This window comes from Belonocnema kinseyi, chromosome 5, assembly GCF_010883055.1.
Source record: "Belonocnema kinseyi isolate 2016_QV_RU_SX_M_011 chromosome 5, B_treatae_v1, whole genome shotgun sequence".
NCBI classification, from domain to species: Eukaryota; Metazoa; Arthropoda; class Insecta; order Hymenoptera; family Cynipidae; genus Belonocnema; species Belonocnema kinseyi.
In genome coordinates, this window is record NC_046661.1 from 96,260,890 (window position 1) to 96,278,251 (window position 17,362).

Sequence of the window (17,362 nt, forward strand, 5' to 3'; positions counted from 1 at the left end):
TCAAAACATTTTTAAGGATTTTAAATATTTGAGAATATTTTAAAAGATGTCAAGGAATTTTCAACTGATTTTTATAATTTAAGGGAATTTCAAATAATTAAATAAATTTTAGATGGTTTACTTAAAAAAATTTTTCATACTTTAGAAATCTTTAAAAAAAAAGTTCTAGGTATTTCAAAAGATTTTAAAGGATTTGAAAAATTGTAGAGAATTTTAAAAGATTTCAAGGAATTTTCAATTAATTACAGTAATTTAATATGACATGTTAAGGCATTTGATATATTTTAAGATGTTTTCATAGATTTCAAGTAATTTTCAAATTATTTCAATAATTTAGTTGAGCTTTTTAAGGATTTGAAATATGTCAGGGTATGTTTCAAATTTCAAGATATTTTCGAGCGCTTTAACAAATTTCAAAGAAAAAAAAACTATTATTACGAAAGTAATAGCTAATATTTGATTAAATAATCTGAGAGGAAATAACATATTTATATTACTAAATATTAAACAATTTAAATCCAATCCTTATGAACTTGGATATTTTATTTTTTTATCATTAAATTTTAATAATTTTTATAATTTAATATTTATTGAAATTATATGTAATTTTAAATTTGTAAATAATTTTAAAATATGAAATATAAATATAATATTATTGTAAAAATTATAAGCATGTATATAGTAATTTTATTAAGCTTTATAATTTGCAAATATATAAATCATGAAAACATTATGATTATAACTAAAACGTAAACAAAAAATATTTTGTTAATGACTCAATTATGTAAAATTTATAATTAATATATCTCCAATATTAAATAGTTAATAAATTTTGATTAGATACGTTAAAATAAAAATACGGTATTATTTAATTTTAATCTATAAATAACAAGTTTTTAAACATTAAATCATTAACATAATTAAAACATTAATATAATAAATTTATTTAATTGTAATTTAGCTTATAATAACTTTATGTTTTAATCAAAATTTTAATTATAATTTATATAATAATATTATTAAACTTAATGATTTTGCAATATATCTATTAATTTAATTTTTATTTAATTTTTATTATTAAGTTTTATAATTTTCGAATATAAAAATAAATAAAATATTATTGTATCTAAAACGTTCAAACAAATATTTTTAATTACTTACTTATGTAAAATTTAAAATTTATATATATAGTTATTTTTATCATTAAATCGTTAATATAATTAGAACATGAACATAATAAGTTAATTTAATTTTAATTTGGTTCAAGATAACTTTATATTCAAATAACATTTTTCATTATAATTTATATCATGATATTAATAAAAATAAAAAAATTAATAAAAAATAATAATTCATTAAAAATAACAGCTGTTATTGAAAGTGAAAATAAAAAGATACAAAACGGAAATAATTATCGGCGATCGATAAAAGTAGAAATCTAGTTTTCTATTTCGGTTAATTTTATACGTTAAAGAAAGATGTCGCCATAGAACAAACCACGTCATTAACTTGACCTAAACTTCTGAGCCGGTTATATTACTTTGAGAGCGGTAACGAGAATGAGAATATTATCGTGAATATAACCGAGAAATAAATTCTCTGAGAATTTATGAGAATCTCAGAATTTATTTCAATTAATAGAAAATTGAATTTTTTCGTTAACTTTTCGGTTGAAAATTCAACTATGTTTCTGAAAGTTTTTTTTTTTATTTTGAAGTTGATCTGCTTTAACAGAAAGTAAATCTTTTTTTTAAATAAAAATGCAACTGCTTAGTTAGAAATCAAGCTATTATACTATTTTCATAAAAACTTTAGTATTGTAAAAATTCCTCTTTTTGGATTCAAAATTTAATTTTTTCTTGTAAAAATTTAATTTTTGATGTTACTGAATTAACTGGAATCTTTTTTGGATGAAAACTCAACTTTTTTTGTGATAAAAATTCTTCCGCTTTAAAATAAATTTCATATTTTTTGATAAAAATGCAACTATTTGCTAGAGAATTGAACAATTTTGTTAAAAAGTCATTCTTTTTGTTTAAAAATTCGTCTTTTTAGATTGAAAATTCAATTCTTTTTGAGAAAATAATTACTTGTTAAAAAATTCATAGTTTGATCGTAAAAACTCGACTTAAATCTTTTTCAACCGAAAATTCAACTTTTTTTTTTAATTTATCTTTTTGATTTAAAACTTCATCTCTCATAGAAGAAATTTCATTTTTTGAATGCAAATGCAACTTTTTGTTTTAAAATCGTTCTTCTTTACTTGATAATTCAACTAATTTGTTTTAAAAATTTGGTTGAACTGCTTTGTTAAGAAACCACTTATTTTGTTAAAGATTTATATTTAAGTTGAAAAATTATCTCGTTGGTTAAAACTTGAATTATCTTATTATAAATTAATCTTTTTTAATTGAGAATTCAACTACTTGGGTCAAAGTTAAACTACATTGAGAAATTTTTTTATTGAAGGCTTATCTCTGATTGAAAATTTAACTGTTTAGTGGAAAATAGTTCTTTTTGTTGTTGTTTAGAATTCATTTTTTAACAGAAAATGGAACTTTTCCATTTTTTAAGATTGATATTTTTTAGTTCAAAATTCGCGTTTTTTGTTTGTAAAAAACTGATTTTTTGGTTTAAAATTTCTTTTTTTTTTTGCATAAAAATGCATGAGTTTCGTGTAAAATTAATTTTTTGTGGAACAGTCATATTTTTCGTTTGAAAATTAAAATTTTGTAGAAAAAATTTGTCTTCTGGTTTGAAGGTTCAATAATTTAGATGAACTTTTATTTCTTTTTTGAGTTGGAAATTCGTCTTTTTAGTTTTAAAATTCTTTTCTTTTGTTGTATAAATTTCACTCTTTTTTTTACTAAAATATAAACAATGGCACTTTTCCGTTGGTTATTTGCCTTATGAGGTTGAATGTTTAACTATTATGTTAAAAACTAAATTATTTTCTTGAAAATTCCAGTATTTGGTAAAGAATTATCTTTTAAAGTAGAAAAAACTTTTTTTAAAAAATAAATCAATTTATTTGAAAATTTTTAATTTGTATATAAAACACCGTAATTCCTGAATATGTCTGAGATAGAAAATAATTTATATTCAACTGCTTATATAGCCTGAAGAATAAAAATATTGTTAAAAATCATGAATTCTTCAATTCTTTTAAATTCTTTTAAATTCTCCTAATTTCTGTCATATTCTCGGTTATATAACCTGAATTTAAACTCTCGAGAATTTAAGAACTCTTAACTTGACCATGTAAGATTTCGCCGCCATGCGCTACTAATGGAGGCTACGAGTTTTTATACAGAGTGGACACGCTGGGGCTTACATACATGGCGAGTTGAATGCTACCCGAATTGCACAACAGCAGGGGAGAAGCCATTATACAGGGGTATTTTCATATTTCGCGCCTTTAAAGTTGCATTCGGATCGGCCATTCGGCCAAGGCCGTGCATCTTCGGATCAAGTTTATGATAGTTTCCATGGTTGCATTCGAAACTTCAAACGGTTATGTTCAGATTCACCTGTTTTCCCTAATCGTTGTCAGTAAATGTAGGCAATGTTAATTTAAAGTTTACGCATGTAATATTTCACTCACTTTATTTGAAACATATCCTGTTTATACTTAACATACTTTTTTTATGCAGTAAAAATAAGCGTTAAACAACATTCACTCTTCGCCCACTGGAAGCGCAGAATATTATTACTATTTTATAGTATTTGTAACTCAGCAGCCATTCTATAATGTTATTGGCACAGAAAAAAATGACGTTTACTTCTCAGTTCACATATCTCACTTCATTATTAATTAAACACTTTTATTATTTGTAATTAAAATATAACATAACCTATATTGTTTTGAAACTTGTATCCGTTTCAAGTTTCGAAGGCAACCATGGAAACTATCATAAACTTGATCCGAAGATGCACGGACTTGACCGAATGGCCGATCCGAATGAAACTTTAAAGGCGCGAAATATGAAAATACCCCTGTATAATGGCTTCTCCCCTGCTGTTGTGCAATTCGGGTAGCATTTAAATTCGCCATGTATGTAAGCCCCAGCGTATCCACCCTGTATAAACAAATATAGTGACAAAATTGACCATTTTAGCTTTGTGAATTTTTATCTCAAGAAAAAATACAGATAGAAACTCACTATCAGCTGCAATTTTGCACATGCACTCATAGAACATAATTAATTTCAATAATATTTAACTTAATTATTATAAACAATTTTTATAAACAAATTCTTTATAAACGAGTTTTTCTCATAGCTGAATTGATTTTTCTGAACAAAAGTGATTCATAATTGTCTTAGAGCCATTTATATACTTGAAGCTTTATCAAACATAAACAATGTAGCTTGTTTATAACAATTTAGTTAAACAAGTCTCCTAATCGGCCATTTCTTCGTAGAAAAAAATGTTTTTTTCTTCAATAATTATTAGAGTGACATTTATTGCGGTGACTAACCAACGAAATTAAATAAAGGATAATTTATATGATTGTTATAAATCATTTTTTAAACAAAACTATTATTTATTTTTTTTTGCATGCAAAAAGGACGGTTTTCCACTGAAATTATCCGACAATAAACTACCAGTGATTCCAAAATTTGATATGGGACATTAAATAATAATTTGCTAATTGTTAATAACAATTTCTGTATCAAACTGTCCATAGCAATAACGCTGTACTTGCGTTTTTAGAAGTCTGTACGCTGTACTTGCGTTTTTTAAAAAACCGTCCTTTTTGCATGTAAAAAAAATAAATCATAATTTTGATTAAAAAATTGTTTATAACAATCATATAAATTATTCTTTATTTAATTTCTTTTGTTAGTCACCGCAATAAATGTCACTCTACTAATTTTTGAAGAAAAAAAAACATTTTTTTCTACGAGGAAACAGCCGATTAGGAGACTTGTTTAACTAAATTGTTATAAACAATCTATATTGTTCATGTTTGATAAAGCTCAAAGTATATAAATGGCTTTAAAGACAATTGTGAATCACTTTTGTTCAGAAAAATCAGTTCAGCTATGGGAAAAACTCGTTTGCAAAGAATTTGTTTATAGAAATGTTTATAAAAACAATAGTTGTTAACTCATGCTAATTTTTTTGTTACAAATTATGACTCTTATGAAAAATATTAGCAACTAGCGTGAAATAAAGGAATTTTTCTATGATAAAAAAACACTAAGAAGAATTTGTTTATAAAAATTGTTTATAATAATGAAGTTAAATATTATTAAAATTAATTATGTTCTATGAATGCATGTGCAATAATTTCAGCGTATAGTGAGTTTCTATCTGTATTTTTTCTTGAGTTAAAAATTCACAAAGCTAAAATAGTCAATTTTATCACTACATTTGTTTATATATTGTTGCTCTGTGAAAAAAATTTAAAAAAAGCAAACCACTATTCTTTTAAAAATTAATTGCTGAGCATTTCTAAAAAAAAACTCGTTTGTACACGCAAAGAGTCGAGTTACGGAAAATATTTTCTTTTCGCTTGTTACTGATATTTCTGGATAACGAGTTACATTAAACCTCGCATTAAATTAACATTGATTCCATATCGCTGTCATTATTAAGAGTGATTCTTTGCATTAATTACACTGATTCGAAAGTCATTTTCCTCTCGACCTCAAATTACATTTTTTTTCTTGGTTTTAAATAATACAAGAACAAGAATGTATACCTATTTTTTTAGTAATGGTTTCACTATTATAGCATCACAATGAGCGTGGAAACTTGTTTTCAGTGTAAGAATATTGGTCAAGGAAACAAGTTAATCGCTTCATTTTCGTACACTGCACTGTGTGTGTGTGTGTGTGTACTTGAAACTTTTAAAATTAATTTTTTTTATTTTTTACTGCGTTTCCTTGCTAAATTTATAAGCTTCATTTTTCGAATTCAACTTATGGACCATTATATTTTAATGTGCTCAAATTCAAAATTGTTTAACCTGAACGTCAATATTCAAAAAATGAGTTTTTTTAAAATTTGAATCTTTATAAATATTAAATTAATTTCCAAAAATATTAAATGATATTTACATTACACAAAACAGTTTTCTTGCAGAATGAAGACTGAAAAAGTAACCTGATAGTGTAACTTTAAAGAGAAAATTAGTTTAAAAAATTATAGAAAAAAGCAGGATGGATAATGACAGGAAAACTATATTTCTACAATATGCGGCTGCTATTATTTGTGAGTTATTTTTAAATGATTAAACATGTATTATTATACGACTTTTAAACAAAATACTTGATTTTTTAAAAAATAATAGAACTTTCAACAAAAAGTTTTAGTTTTTAAGAACATTTTAAAATGATTAACCAAACAGTTAAATTTTCCTTTTTACGATTAAAACAACAAATAGGCGTCCTATTTAAAAATGATTAATAAGAGATTTGTAGCTTTTTTGGGGGTAAAAAGCTTTGTCTATTATTATTTATTGTAAATTGTGTAATTTGTACAAAAAGTAAATTGTTTATTATTAATGTATTTTTTTACAATGATAAAAAAGGGTATATTAATTTGTTACGTAACTTGTGTCGTTCGACAACATGTTTTTATTTTTTTAACGAATACTACAAAAACTAAGCGTCTTGTCAGAAACTTTTTTATACAAAATTTGTAGGTCTTTTTTAGATGCACAGATTTTGTCAAATTACGTTTTCGTTACCTTGCATAGTTTTAACGAAAAATGGAATTTTTGTTTGCTTGCGGTTAAAGCCGTTGTTAAAAAAAATTAATTTTTCATTTTGCAGGAAAATTTAAAAAGTGGTTATGATGATTTTTCAAGGTTGTCAAAATGCAACATTTTTCTTTAGTTGATTTTTCTTCACCTCGTGCGTTTTTAAGTATCAAATTTTAATTTCCCCTTCTTTTTTTATTAAATTTTTCAAATACTACTGTGATAATTTATTTTATCGAAAAAATCGTTACAATACAGTGTTCGATTTTCCAAGTACTAAAAATAGCCGTGCATTGCATTTTCATTGATTTTTTTTTAATTTTTCGTGTACGTACTTTTTGCAATTTTTTCAACGCTTTCTCCTGAAGATTATCTCTTTTAGTTATAAATTTTACTATTTGCTTGAAAATTAAACCATTTTCTTGAAAAGACATCCTTTTTGCATATGTAACTGTTTTGTTAAAAAATCATTTTTCTGGCTTTATAATTGAGCTCTTATCGTAGCGAAAGCGATAGTAAGTATTCAGTGTGTACACCGGTCAAGGCAAAAAGTAAATCGCTTCATTTTCATACACTGCACTTTATGTATGTACTTCACACTTTAAAAAATTTTTATTTTAATTTTTTACTACGTTTCCCTGCTAAATAAAAAATTTTCGTTTTTTTAATTGAACCTATTGACCATAATACTTTAATGTGCCCAAAATTCAAAATTGTTTAACTTGAAGATCTATATTTAAAACATCTATTTTTTTTAATTAGAAACTTTAGAAATATTAAATTAATTTCCAAAAGTATAAAATAAAACTTACATTGCACAAAACAGTTTTCTAGCAGAGTAAAGACTGAAAAAAAACCTGATAGTGCAACTTTAAAGAGAAAATTAATTAAAAAAAAAAAAATTAGAGAAAAAAGCCAGATGGATAATGACAGGAAAACTATATTTCTACAATATGCGGCTGCTATTATTTGTAAATTATTTTTAAAAAATTAAACATGTATTATTATACGACTTTTTAAAAAAATAGATGAATTTAAAAAAAAATAATAAAATTTTAAACAAAAAGTTTTAGTTTTTAAGAACATTTTGAAATTATTAACCAAACAGTTTAATTTTCACTCTGAAAAGATAAATTTTCAACTAAATAGTTTATTTATTATTTATTATTTACTAACTATTATCTATTATTTATTATTAATTATTTATTATTTATTACTTATTATTTATTATTTATTATTTACTAACTATTATCTATTATTTATTATTTATTATTTATTATTTATTATTCATTATTTATTATTTATTATTTATTATTTATTATTTATTATTTATTATTTATTATTTATTATTTATTATTCATTATTCATTATCCATTATTCATTATTTATTATTTTTATTTATTTTTGAGTGAAAAGGGTAATTTTTAACCAATTAGTTAAACTTTTCATTAAAAATGAGCATTTTTGAGAGAAAAATGGATGAGTTCAATTTTTAGTTTAAACAATAAATTTTTAACTGAAAACTCGAATTTTGAACAATATAGTTAAATTAAAAGTTATTTAAATTTTTTTAACTATTTATAAAAAATAACATAGTTAAGTTTTTAGGACCAAAAATCATGTTTAAACAAAAAAAGCAGCTTTAAAAGAAAAATTTAACAGCTGGGTTGCTTGTTTTCAGTGCGAGTTGTGAGCATAAGATATTTTTTATAACAAATTGATGATTTCAGAAATTTCTTGAAATACAGTTATTATTTTAGCTCAAATAATATTTCGATTAAAGGCGGCAAGATTTAAGGTAATTTTAATGGTACTATATGGTATCTAAATGTTTGTAACTAAATAATAAATAAATTTCCAAAAATTCAATTAAATATCTATAAATTTCTGGAAATTTTCGGCCTTTCATGTTAATTATACGGGTAAATATGGTAAATGATCATAAATTTCCTAAAATGCAAATAGAAACATTTTTATCAATTTATGAAATTTTCGGTCATTCATTGTAATTTTGAAGGTAAATATTGTAACTTGTCATAAATTACCAAAAATTAAATTTCGAACGTTTTTATAAATTTTCCGAATTATATATATATTTTTTTAGTAATTTAAGCTACTAATGTATCCACTAAGGTTTATATTTTTTTTGTACCTTCTTTCCTATTCCTTTGAATACCCCACGCACACTTACTGGGTGTTGGTAGGGGGACCTGCAGTTTAAGGAAGGTTCCGAACCACCAAGAGCAACAGCTCAAGTATAGTAGCTTATCACGAATTACCCCCTTTTTCCATTGTAAACATTTCGATAAATTTCCGGAAATTCATGAATTTTTTGGAAATCTATAGTAATATTACAGGTGATTTATGGTAACTTTCCATTATGGCCCAAAATTCAATTTAAAAATGTCTATAAATTTCCGGAAATTTAAGAATTTTTCGGTATGTTATGGTAATATTACAAGTAATTTATAGTAAATTACAGTAAATTGCACAAAATTTAATAAAAAAATTTCTATGAATTTCCAGAAACTTATCAAATTTTTGAGTTATTTATTGTAATATTACAAGTAATTTATCGTAAATGACCATATGTTGTACAGTTAAATATGGTCGATTATCATCTATTATCCTCAAATTAAATTTCTCCAATTTTGATAAATTTACGGAAATTTTCGGTAAATTATGGTAATATTACAGGTAATTTATGTTAACTTACCGTAATTTGCCCAATATTCAATAAAAAATGTTTATACATATCCGAAAATTTATGGAAATTTTCGTCATTTATGGCAATTTTACAGGGAATATGGTAACGTACAATAAATTGCCTTAAATTCAATTTTTAAAATTTCCATCATTTCTGAAATTTTCAAAAAGTTCCGGAAGTTTTGGGTAAATTACGGTAATTCTGATCAATTATATATATGCCTCGCACGCATTTCGCTCTTTTTTTTGCTATGCCTTGCATTACCAGCCTCTCTCTCCGCGGCTAACACCTAATACTTAACTCTCTTATCACTTCCTCTCCTTCTGCCTTCTCTTTCTCCATGCGATTCTTTTGAACCAACTCATATACCTTCCTTCCTTCCTCGTGCCTCCTGCTAACTTCATCCATCTGCAATCCATTCCTTCTGAAATACCTTTCCCTTTCCACCTCCATCTTTGCACCACTACTTCTGTTCTCCTTCTTCCATCAACACTCCCTAACCAATTTACTTCCCCCCCCCCTTTCAAAAATTTCTCCTCATATTTACACGCTCGACTCCCTGTTATAATCCCTAAACTCGTTCTTCCTGTCTCCCTCCTGACAATATAGTTCGGTGTATTCCTTGCCAACGCCAGTGTCCACTTTACATAACTGTCCTGTATCCTTTTCACCTCCTCACTTACCTTCCAACCCCACACCTCCACTCCTTAAAATAAGACACTCACTAATAGCGAATCAAACAATTTCATTCTTCTTACAAAAAAATCTGCGAACAACCTCTCCCCCAGCCCCCACACCTTCCTCATCACCACATTTGCCCTTCTCACCCTGTCTTTTATATGACCATACACCCCCCCTCCCCATTCTTTCGTAACAGGAAGCCCAAGTACACAAACTCTTTCACCTCCTGTACCGCTTTTTCCTTTCACTTCCACTCCCCTCCCCTATCTCTCCCACCTCCCTTCCTGAACACCATACCTTAGACTTGTCCGCATTTAACTCTAGCCTATTTTTGTCCAAGTATCTTCTCAACCTCTTCATAGTCACCTTAAAAGCCTCTTCGCTCTTTGCCAGCAGCACTATGTTATCTGCATATGCGAATGACCATATCCTGACTTCTTCTACCCTAACTCCTCCTACCACTCCGGCCGCTAGGTTACTTTGCATATCCGCGATTAAAATTGCAAAAAGTGTTGGGTTAAGCGGGCACCCTTGCCTCAGCCTCCTATCCATCCCGAATCCCTCAGAGATTCCCTCCCCTCCTCTCACCCTATCCTTCGTCTCCTAATATACATTCCTTAAACTCTTTATCAGACCTCTCTCCATTTCCTTCTCTTCCATTCCTTCCCACAACCTTCCCCTATCCACGGCTTTTTAGTTAATTCTTTATCTACCACGTGCTGGAAGACGTAAATATTGTCAATAGTACTCCTTTCCTCACTAGAGCCCGCCTACGTATCCGGCAATATTTCTTCTCCCTCAGTATCCTTCCGCAGCCTATCTGCCAATACTACCTTTTCGCGGTTTCTTCCTTTCACTTCCTTTACTTCTTTTTCACCTTTCTCTTCATTATTTTTCCTTCCCTATCCTACCACGGCTTCACCATTTTTTTCTTTTTCCCCCGCAAAAATATCTTATTTTGCACTCATCCTTCATCCACGAACTTAATGGCTGATAGTCTGTATCTATTATCTTATCCTTCGATTTTCTTTCGAAGCTCTCACCTTCCTAATACAGGCCCCCTTCTCCCATCATTTTCACGCCCCTCTCCCTTTTTTTGAACTTCTTCCTTTAATGCATCCCTAGCCCCTGTTATAATTCCCCCACTAGCCTTACCCTTCCTCTTTACTCTGAACGCCTCCTGTAGCCTCCACCTATATCCCCTTTGCAAATTTGGCTCTACTCTATCCCATTCCTTTCTTTCAACCCACGTCTCTATACGCCCAATCACATCAAATTCCTGAATATACCACCAGAAATCCTCATCTTTCTTCTTTACCTCTGCTACGTTCCAGTACAGCACCAGTAACACTCCTACACCCTGCTTTACTCCCACCTCCTACTTTCTACGAAACTAATTCCCCTGAACTTCCTTCAACACCTCTTTCTCCGCGTCCCATACCCACATTTTCTTATTAATTTTTTCCAATACCCCACTTTCGCCGCTCTTCCTTCACTTCTCTTCTTTCTAGCCCTGTCATTTAGAAATCTCTGGACATCATATTACTTCTTCGTAAAATCTTGATCGACGAAAACCTTCTTGTCCTTTATCCTGTTTTTGTTACGCATTACGCCCAATTTTTCTTCCCAGCTCTCCAATTCTACAACCACCACTTTATTCTTCTTTCACTTCTCCATGCTAACTTTCCCTACCTTGCCTTTAACACACCCTATGCTCTGTAGCAGCGCTTCCACCCCCTCCCTTTCTTCCTCGCTCTTCAGCTTCAATCCTCCTATTAATATATTATTTCTGCTGTCTGTCCTATCTCTTCTCTCTATCATGAACTGCATTGCCCTTATCCTTTACCTATTTGCTCCCTCCTCCTTTTCATTCCAACGCTCTCCCACTTTCTCTTCTATCATATTATCCACCCTGTCCCAAATACCTTGTTTCTCTCCCTCCCCTCTGTCAAGTGCATCAATTCCCGACCTGCGCTCCACCTTCTCAAGCCCCTTTTCCGCCCTTTCTTGCTAATCTAACCTCACTTTCGCTATTTAGCTATAGTACTATACACATAAGTAGAACTTTATGCCCCGCTTTATAGGAGTCAAAAAGAGCTAAATTCATTCATGTGTCATCAAAATAAATTTTTAAACAAAATAGTTCAAATTCTTAACCAAATCAATGGCAATTAACTTTTAAAAATGAAAAGTTATATTTCCTAATTTTTTTTATGAATTCAGTTCGTATTGAGGTTTAAAAACGAGAAAAAGATAATATCCCACCTTTTAATTTTTTTCTAATATTTCAAAAAAATGTTATTCACATATTTTTGTTTCTTTGAACAACCAAACTTAAAAATGCACATAAAAATTATAAAAATCTGATAAAAAATAATGTTTAAAATAGGTTCCATAACGGCTATTGGATGCGGATCAAGTTTCAGTTGGACCTCACCCGCATTGCCTTATTTGACTAGCAATAGTTCCTATTTGGAAGTGTCTATGGAACAAAGTGATACAATAGCATCCCTACTACCTGTAGGATACATAATTGGATACCTAATCAATCCCATTTTAATTGATCGATTAGGCAGAAAATGGACGTTACTGATGTTTTCTGGACCCCAATTTTTCTCCTGGCTCCTGATAGTTCTGGCAGACAATGTCAGTGTCATTTACGCAGCAAGAATTGTAAATGGGATTGGATATGGTGGAGGATATTGTAGCTGCACGGTATATTTATCAGAAATCGGAAGCCGGAAAAATAGAGGAATTTTTATCACCTTTATCAATCTTTCGATGGGTATCGGAATTTTGATTATAATGTTGCTTGGTGCTTATCTTCCTTATTATTACATGAACGTCTCTCTTCTGTTTATGCCAATTGTTTTCTTTTTCACATTCATCTTCATACCAGATTCCTCCTATTTTATTGAAAAAAATAAAAATATTGAGAAGGAGGAAGAAAGGGTGGATTTAATGGATCCTCGAAAATTCCAGATAATTGAAATGCAAAAGAAAATTAGAACAGCGGGACTTGAAGCTGGAGAAAGAGAATCCAAAATTTTAAATTTGAAGAGAAGCAAACTTTGGAAATTATTTTCCGTTCAAAGTAGTCGCAGAGGATTAATAATTATTGTTATGCTGGCAGCACATGATGTGTTTTCGGGACACATGGCTCTACGATTTTTTACTCAACAAATTTTAACCTTTGGCGAATTTTGGTTGGCACCCGAAAAAGCTACTTTGATCATTGCAACTGTGAAAATTGTTGCCTGTTTTTTAAACACCCTAGTGATCGAAAGAATTAAAAGAAGAAGTCTTCTTTTCTTTTCTGGAATTTTATCTGCTCTGGCTCAAGGAATTATTAGTTCCTTTTTCTTTGCTGTGGAATATCAGCTAGATGTATCTTCATTTGGATGGGTGCCAATTTTTGCTAGTGCATTTTATGAATTTGGTCTCAGCATTGGAATTGGAAATCTATACTACGTTTTACAGGGAGAGCTTCTTCCACTTGAAGTGAGAAGTTACGGAATTACTGTGATTAAAATTTTCTACATGGCGTTCACCTATATTTGTCTCGTTCGATTTCAACTGCTGGTTGAAAATGTCGGGGCACATTTTATATTCTTATTTTTTGCTATTTTTTGTTTTATTTTTACACTTATTCTCTTCAAAATATTACCCGAAACAAAGGGAAAAAGTTTGCGAGATATTCAGCAGGAACTGACGACTAGAAGATTATGCTGCTAATGAAATAACTTTTTTAAATTAAATTTTTTTTGAAAATAAAGAACTTCTCCTTCCCTCCGCTGGGAATCGAACCACAGAACTTCGATTTGCAAGTTGGGTTATTATGCTAGGTGTTACAAGTCAAATTTTTCAAGGAATCTATATTATCATCAGAGAATAACAGAAATTCTTAACGTCTTTACAGACTAGATTATTAATTGATTAATTAATTGTTATTCTCTGATGATAACACAGATTCTTAGACAAAATTAAATCTGTAACAGCTGGAAAAATAATGCGAGTATTTGTGAAAAAGAATTCTTCTTACAATCTCTTTAGTAGCTTATGGAAAAAACACGCAACCAGCAATCAGAAGTTCTGTGGTTCGATTCCCATCGAAGCGAAAGAGAAGATATTTTTTCAGAAAAAATTTAATTTAATTTTACAGTTTTTTAATTTATAGCTCCATCTAGTCTAAAAAGTCAATAAAAATTTCTGTGATTCTCTGATGATGATACACATTTCTTAAAAAATAAAATTATTTTTGCTCACATTTATAAATCGTACTTTTTTCCCAATGCAATTTTTGACCCACTCCCTCGATGAAAAATGTTTATTTAGTTATGCCCCCCCCCTCCCTCTGAATGTAACGTAGCCTTTAGGCAAACTCCGATTTTACGTTTATACTGATTTTTGTGTGTGCTTATAGCGAGCCAAAATGCCTATATTGTCCCAAATAGTTGATTATTTTCACTGAATTACTAAACTTGAAAAAAAGATGAATTTCCAACGAAATACAAGAACTCTTAACAAAAATTTTAAATTTCATACAAGCTAGATTAATAAAAAAAATGAATTTTTAAGATACTAGTTCAATTTTAACAAATAATTTTAATTTTTACTTCAACCAGAACTATTTTCGAATAAAAATGGAATAGCTATTTTTTCAAATATCAAAGTATTTTTTTAAACAAAAAAATTGAACAAAACAGTTAAATTGCCAACCAAAAAGATGAATTTTTAAGTTAAATTTTAAATCATCTATCAAAACATGTATTTTTGAGAAAGTAGTCTAACTTTAAAACCTAGCTGTTGAATTTTTAACCAAAAGATGAATATTCAAACAAAAAGATAAATTTTCAGCTGAAAATTTTGTTTGACAAAATCCAAGAATTTTAAATTAACAAGTTGAATTTTTAAAATAGAAAGAAATTTTTTTAATTTTTAAGAATGTCAATTAACTTTAAAACCTATTTGTTTAATTTTTAACTAAATGGATGAATTTTTTAACTAAAAGATTAATTTACTACCAAGAAAACAAATTTTCAATAAAATTCAAGAATAATAAACCAAAAAGATGGAGTTTTAAGATGGCAACTAACGTTTTTTTCAAATTTTAAGAAAGTAGTTCAACTTTAATCCTATTTGTTACATTTTGATCCAATAAAATAAATTAGTATGCAAAATGTGTTATTTTACGACCAGAACAGACCAAATTTAGGAATTCTGAAACCAAAAATTAAATTTTCAACTAATAAAAGAACAATTTTTAAACAAAAAGATAAATTTACTACAAAAGAGGACAAATTGTCAATAAAATTTAAGAATTCTTAACCAAAAAGTTGGATGTTTAAGAAAGGAACATATTTTTTTTTAATTTTTCAGAAAGGAATTCAACTCTAAAACTTTGTTGTCAAATTTTTAAAGAAAAAGATGAATTTTCAAAGAAAAATATTAAATCTATACTGAAAAAACGAAATTTCAACAACATTTAATCATTCTCAAGAAAAAAATTAAATTTCTAAACAAAATGATTAATTTACTTCCAAGAAAGACAAATTTTCGATAAAATTCAAGAATTCTGTACAACAAATTCCATTTCCTACTAAAAACAAGAATTTTTAAACAAAATAATTATTTTGCCTCCAAAAAAGACGAATTCTCAATCACATTCAAGAATTCTCAAGCAAAAAGTTGAATTTTTAACAAAGAAAGACATTTTTTTAATTTTCAATAAAGCAGTTAAACTTTAAAACCGATTTGTTACATTTTTCACAAAAAATTTAATTTTCTAAACAAAAAGATGAATTTTCAATAATATTCAAGAATTCTCAACTAAAGAGTTGAATTTTCAACTCAAACATACATTTTAAAACAAAAAATTTAATTTTCTACCAAAAGCATTCATCATCTGGGAACATCCCAGTGGGCACAAAGTTTGGCGACGTCTTTATGACATCGTTACGACATCTTTACGACAACTTTACGACATCCTATGTCCATGTCTTTAAGATGTCTTAACGATATCGTAAATAAGTCGTATGATCTGACGATGTCTTTATGATATCGCAGAGACACCGAAAAGGCATGGATATGCGATGTCGTAAAGTTGTCGTAATGATGTTGTAACGATGTCGTAAATACGTCGCCAAATTTTGTGCCCGCTGAGATACTATATACGTTACCATGTGTAATTTTAGAAAAAAGTTTCTCTATTCGAAAAGGTAAGTATATTTGTAACGTAACTTTGCCTGTTTCCCCCACCATTTCCCGCTACTAACCGTATGTTTTGTGAAAAAACCCCCAACCCTATGAAGTGGAAACGTTGTTTATTGACGATCTCCAAGTGAGGGAAACTGATAAAAGGGCTAGTATGAGTAGTAAGAGAAAACAAAGAAAGGTGAAATAGTAGAAATTAAAGGAAATAAGGGAGAGTGAGTAGGGAAAGCGAGAGGAAGTAAAATTATAGGAAATGGAAAGTGGGTGAAATAGGGGAAATCTTGGTAAGGAAAGAAGAGTGAATTAGGAGAGATGTTGGTACGAAAAGTAGAGTGAATCAGGAGAATTTAGAGGTGGTCAGAGGAGCATGGAAAGTAAAGGGAATTGTAAAAAGGGGAACTAGGAAGTATGGAGAGCAGAAGAAAATAAGAAAGAGGAATTAGAGAAAGTGCAGGGGAATCAGAGAAACGAATTAGCGGAAATAAAGTGAAACGAGGTGAGAGGGAGTAAGTTGAAATAAGGTGAAATTAAGGACGGGGAAGTAAACGAAAATAAGGTTGAATGAAGTACGGGAAGTAAGAGGAAATGAGGAGAAAAGAAGGAGAAGTTAAGGAAAATTAAGAGAATAAAATTCGGACACGTGAGAAGAAATCAGGGAATGGGAAGAAGGGGATACAAATGAAAGTTAAGGCAGGAGAAATATAATCAACAAGGGCTAGGGAAGTAGGGGAATTAATTCTAGAAAAAGTGATCAAAGTGAGGGTAGAGAAATTAGAAGAAATTATGGGAGGGGATGTAAGGTAACTAAGGGAAAATGAGGTGAGAGGAAGTAGACGAAGTAATGTAAATATGAGGAGAGAGTGTAGTGGCTATTAAGGTGAGTAGAGAAAGAGAAAGGAAATAAGAGGAGGCTAACTAGGAAAATTGAGGAATAATAAGGAGAGGGATAATAGGGTAAGGGTGTGTAATTGAGAGAGAGAGAGAGAGAGGGAGAGAGAGAGAGTAGAGGAAATTATTAGAAATGGTAGTGGGTAGATGAGGTCAAGTGA

At 28.9% G+C, this 17,362-nt stretch overlaps 1 protein-coding gene across 1 annotated transcript; it reads left to right on the forward strand.

The window, feature by feature from the left end:
- Positions 1–6,087: 6,087 nt before the first annotated feature.
- On the forward strand, positions 6,088–15,368 carry LOC117172970 (facilitated trehalose transporter Tret1-like; the record flags this gene model as incomplete). Its single annotated transcript, XM_033361298.1, has 3 exons — positions 6,088–6,222; positions 12,490–13,801; positions 15,356–15,368. Coding segments are annotated over exons 1-3 (1,377 nt in total), but the record flags the coding sequence as incomplete, so codon positions are not given.
- Between the last annotated feature and the right edge of the window lie 1,994 nt (positions 15,369–17,362).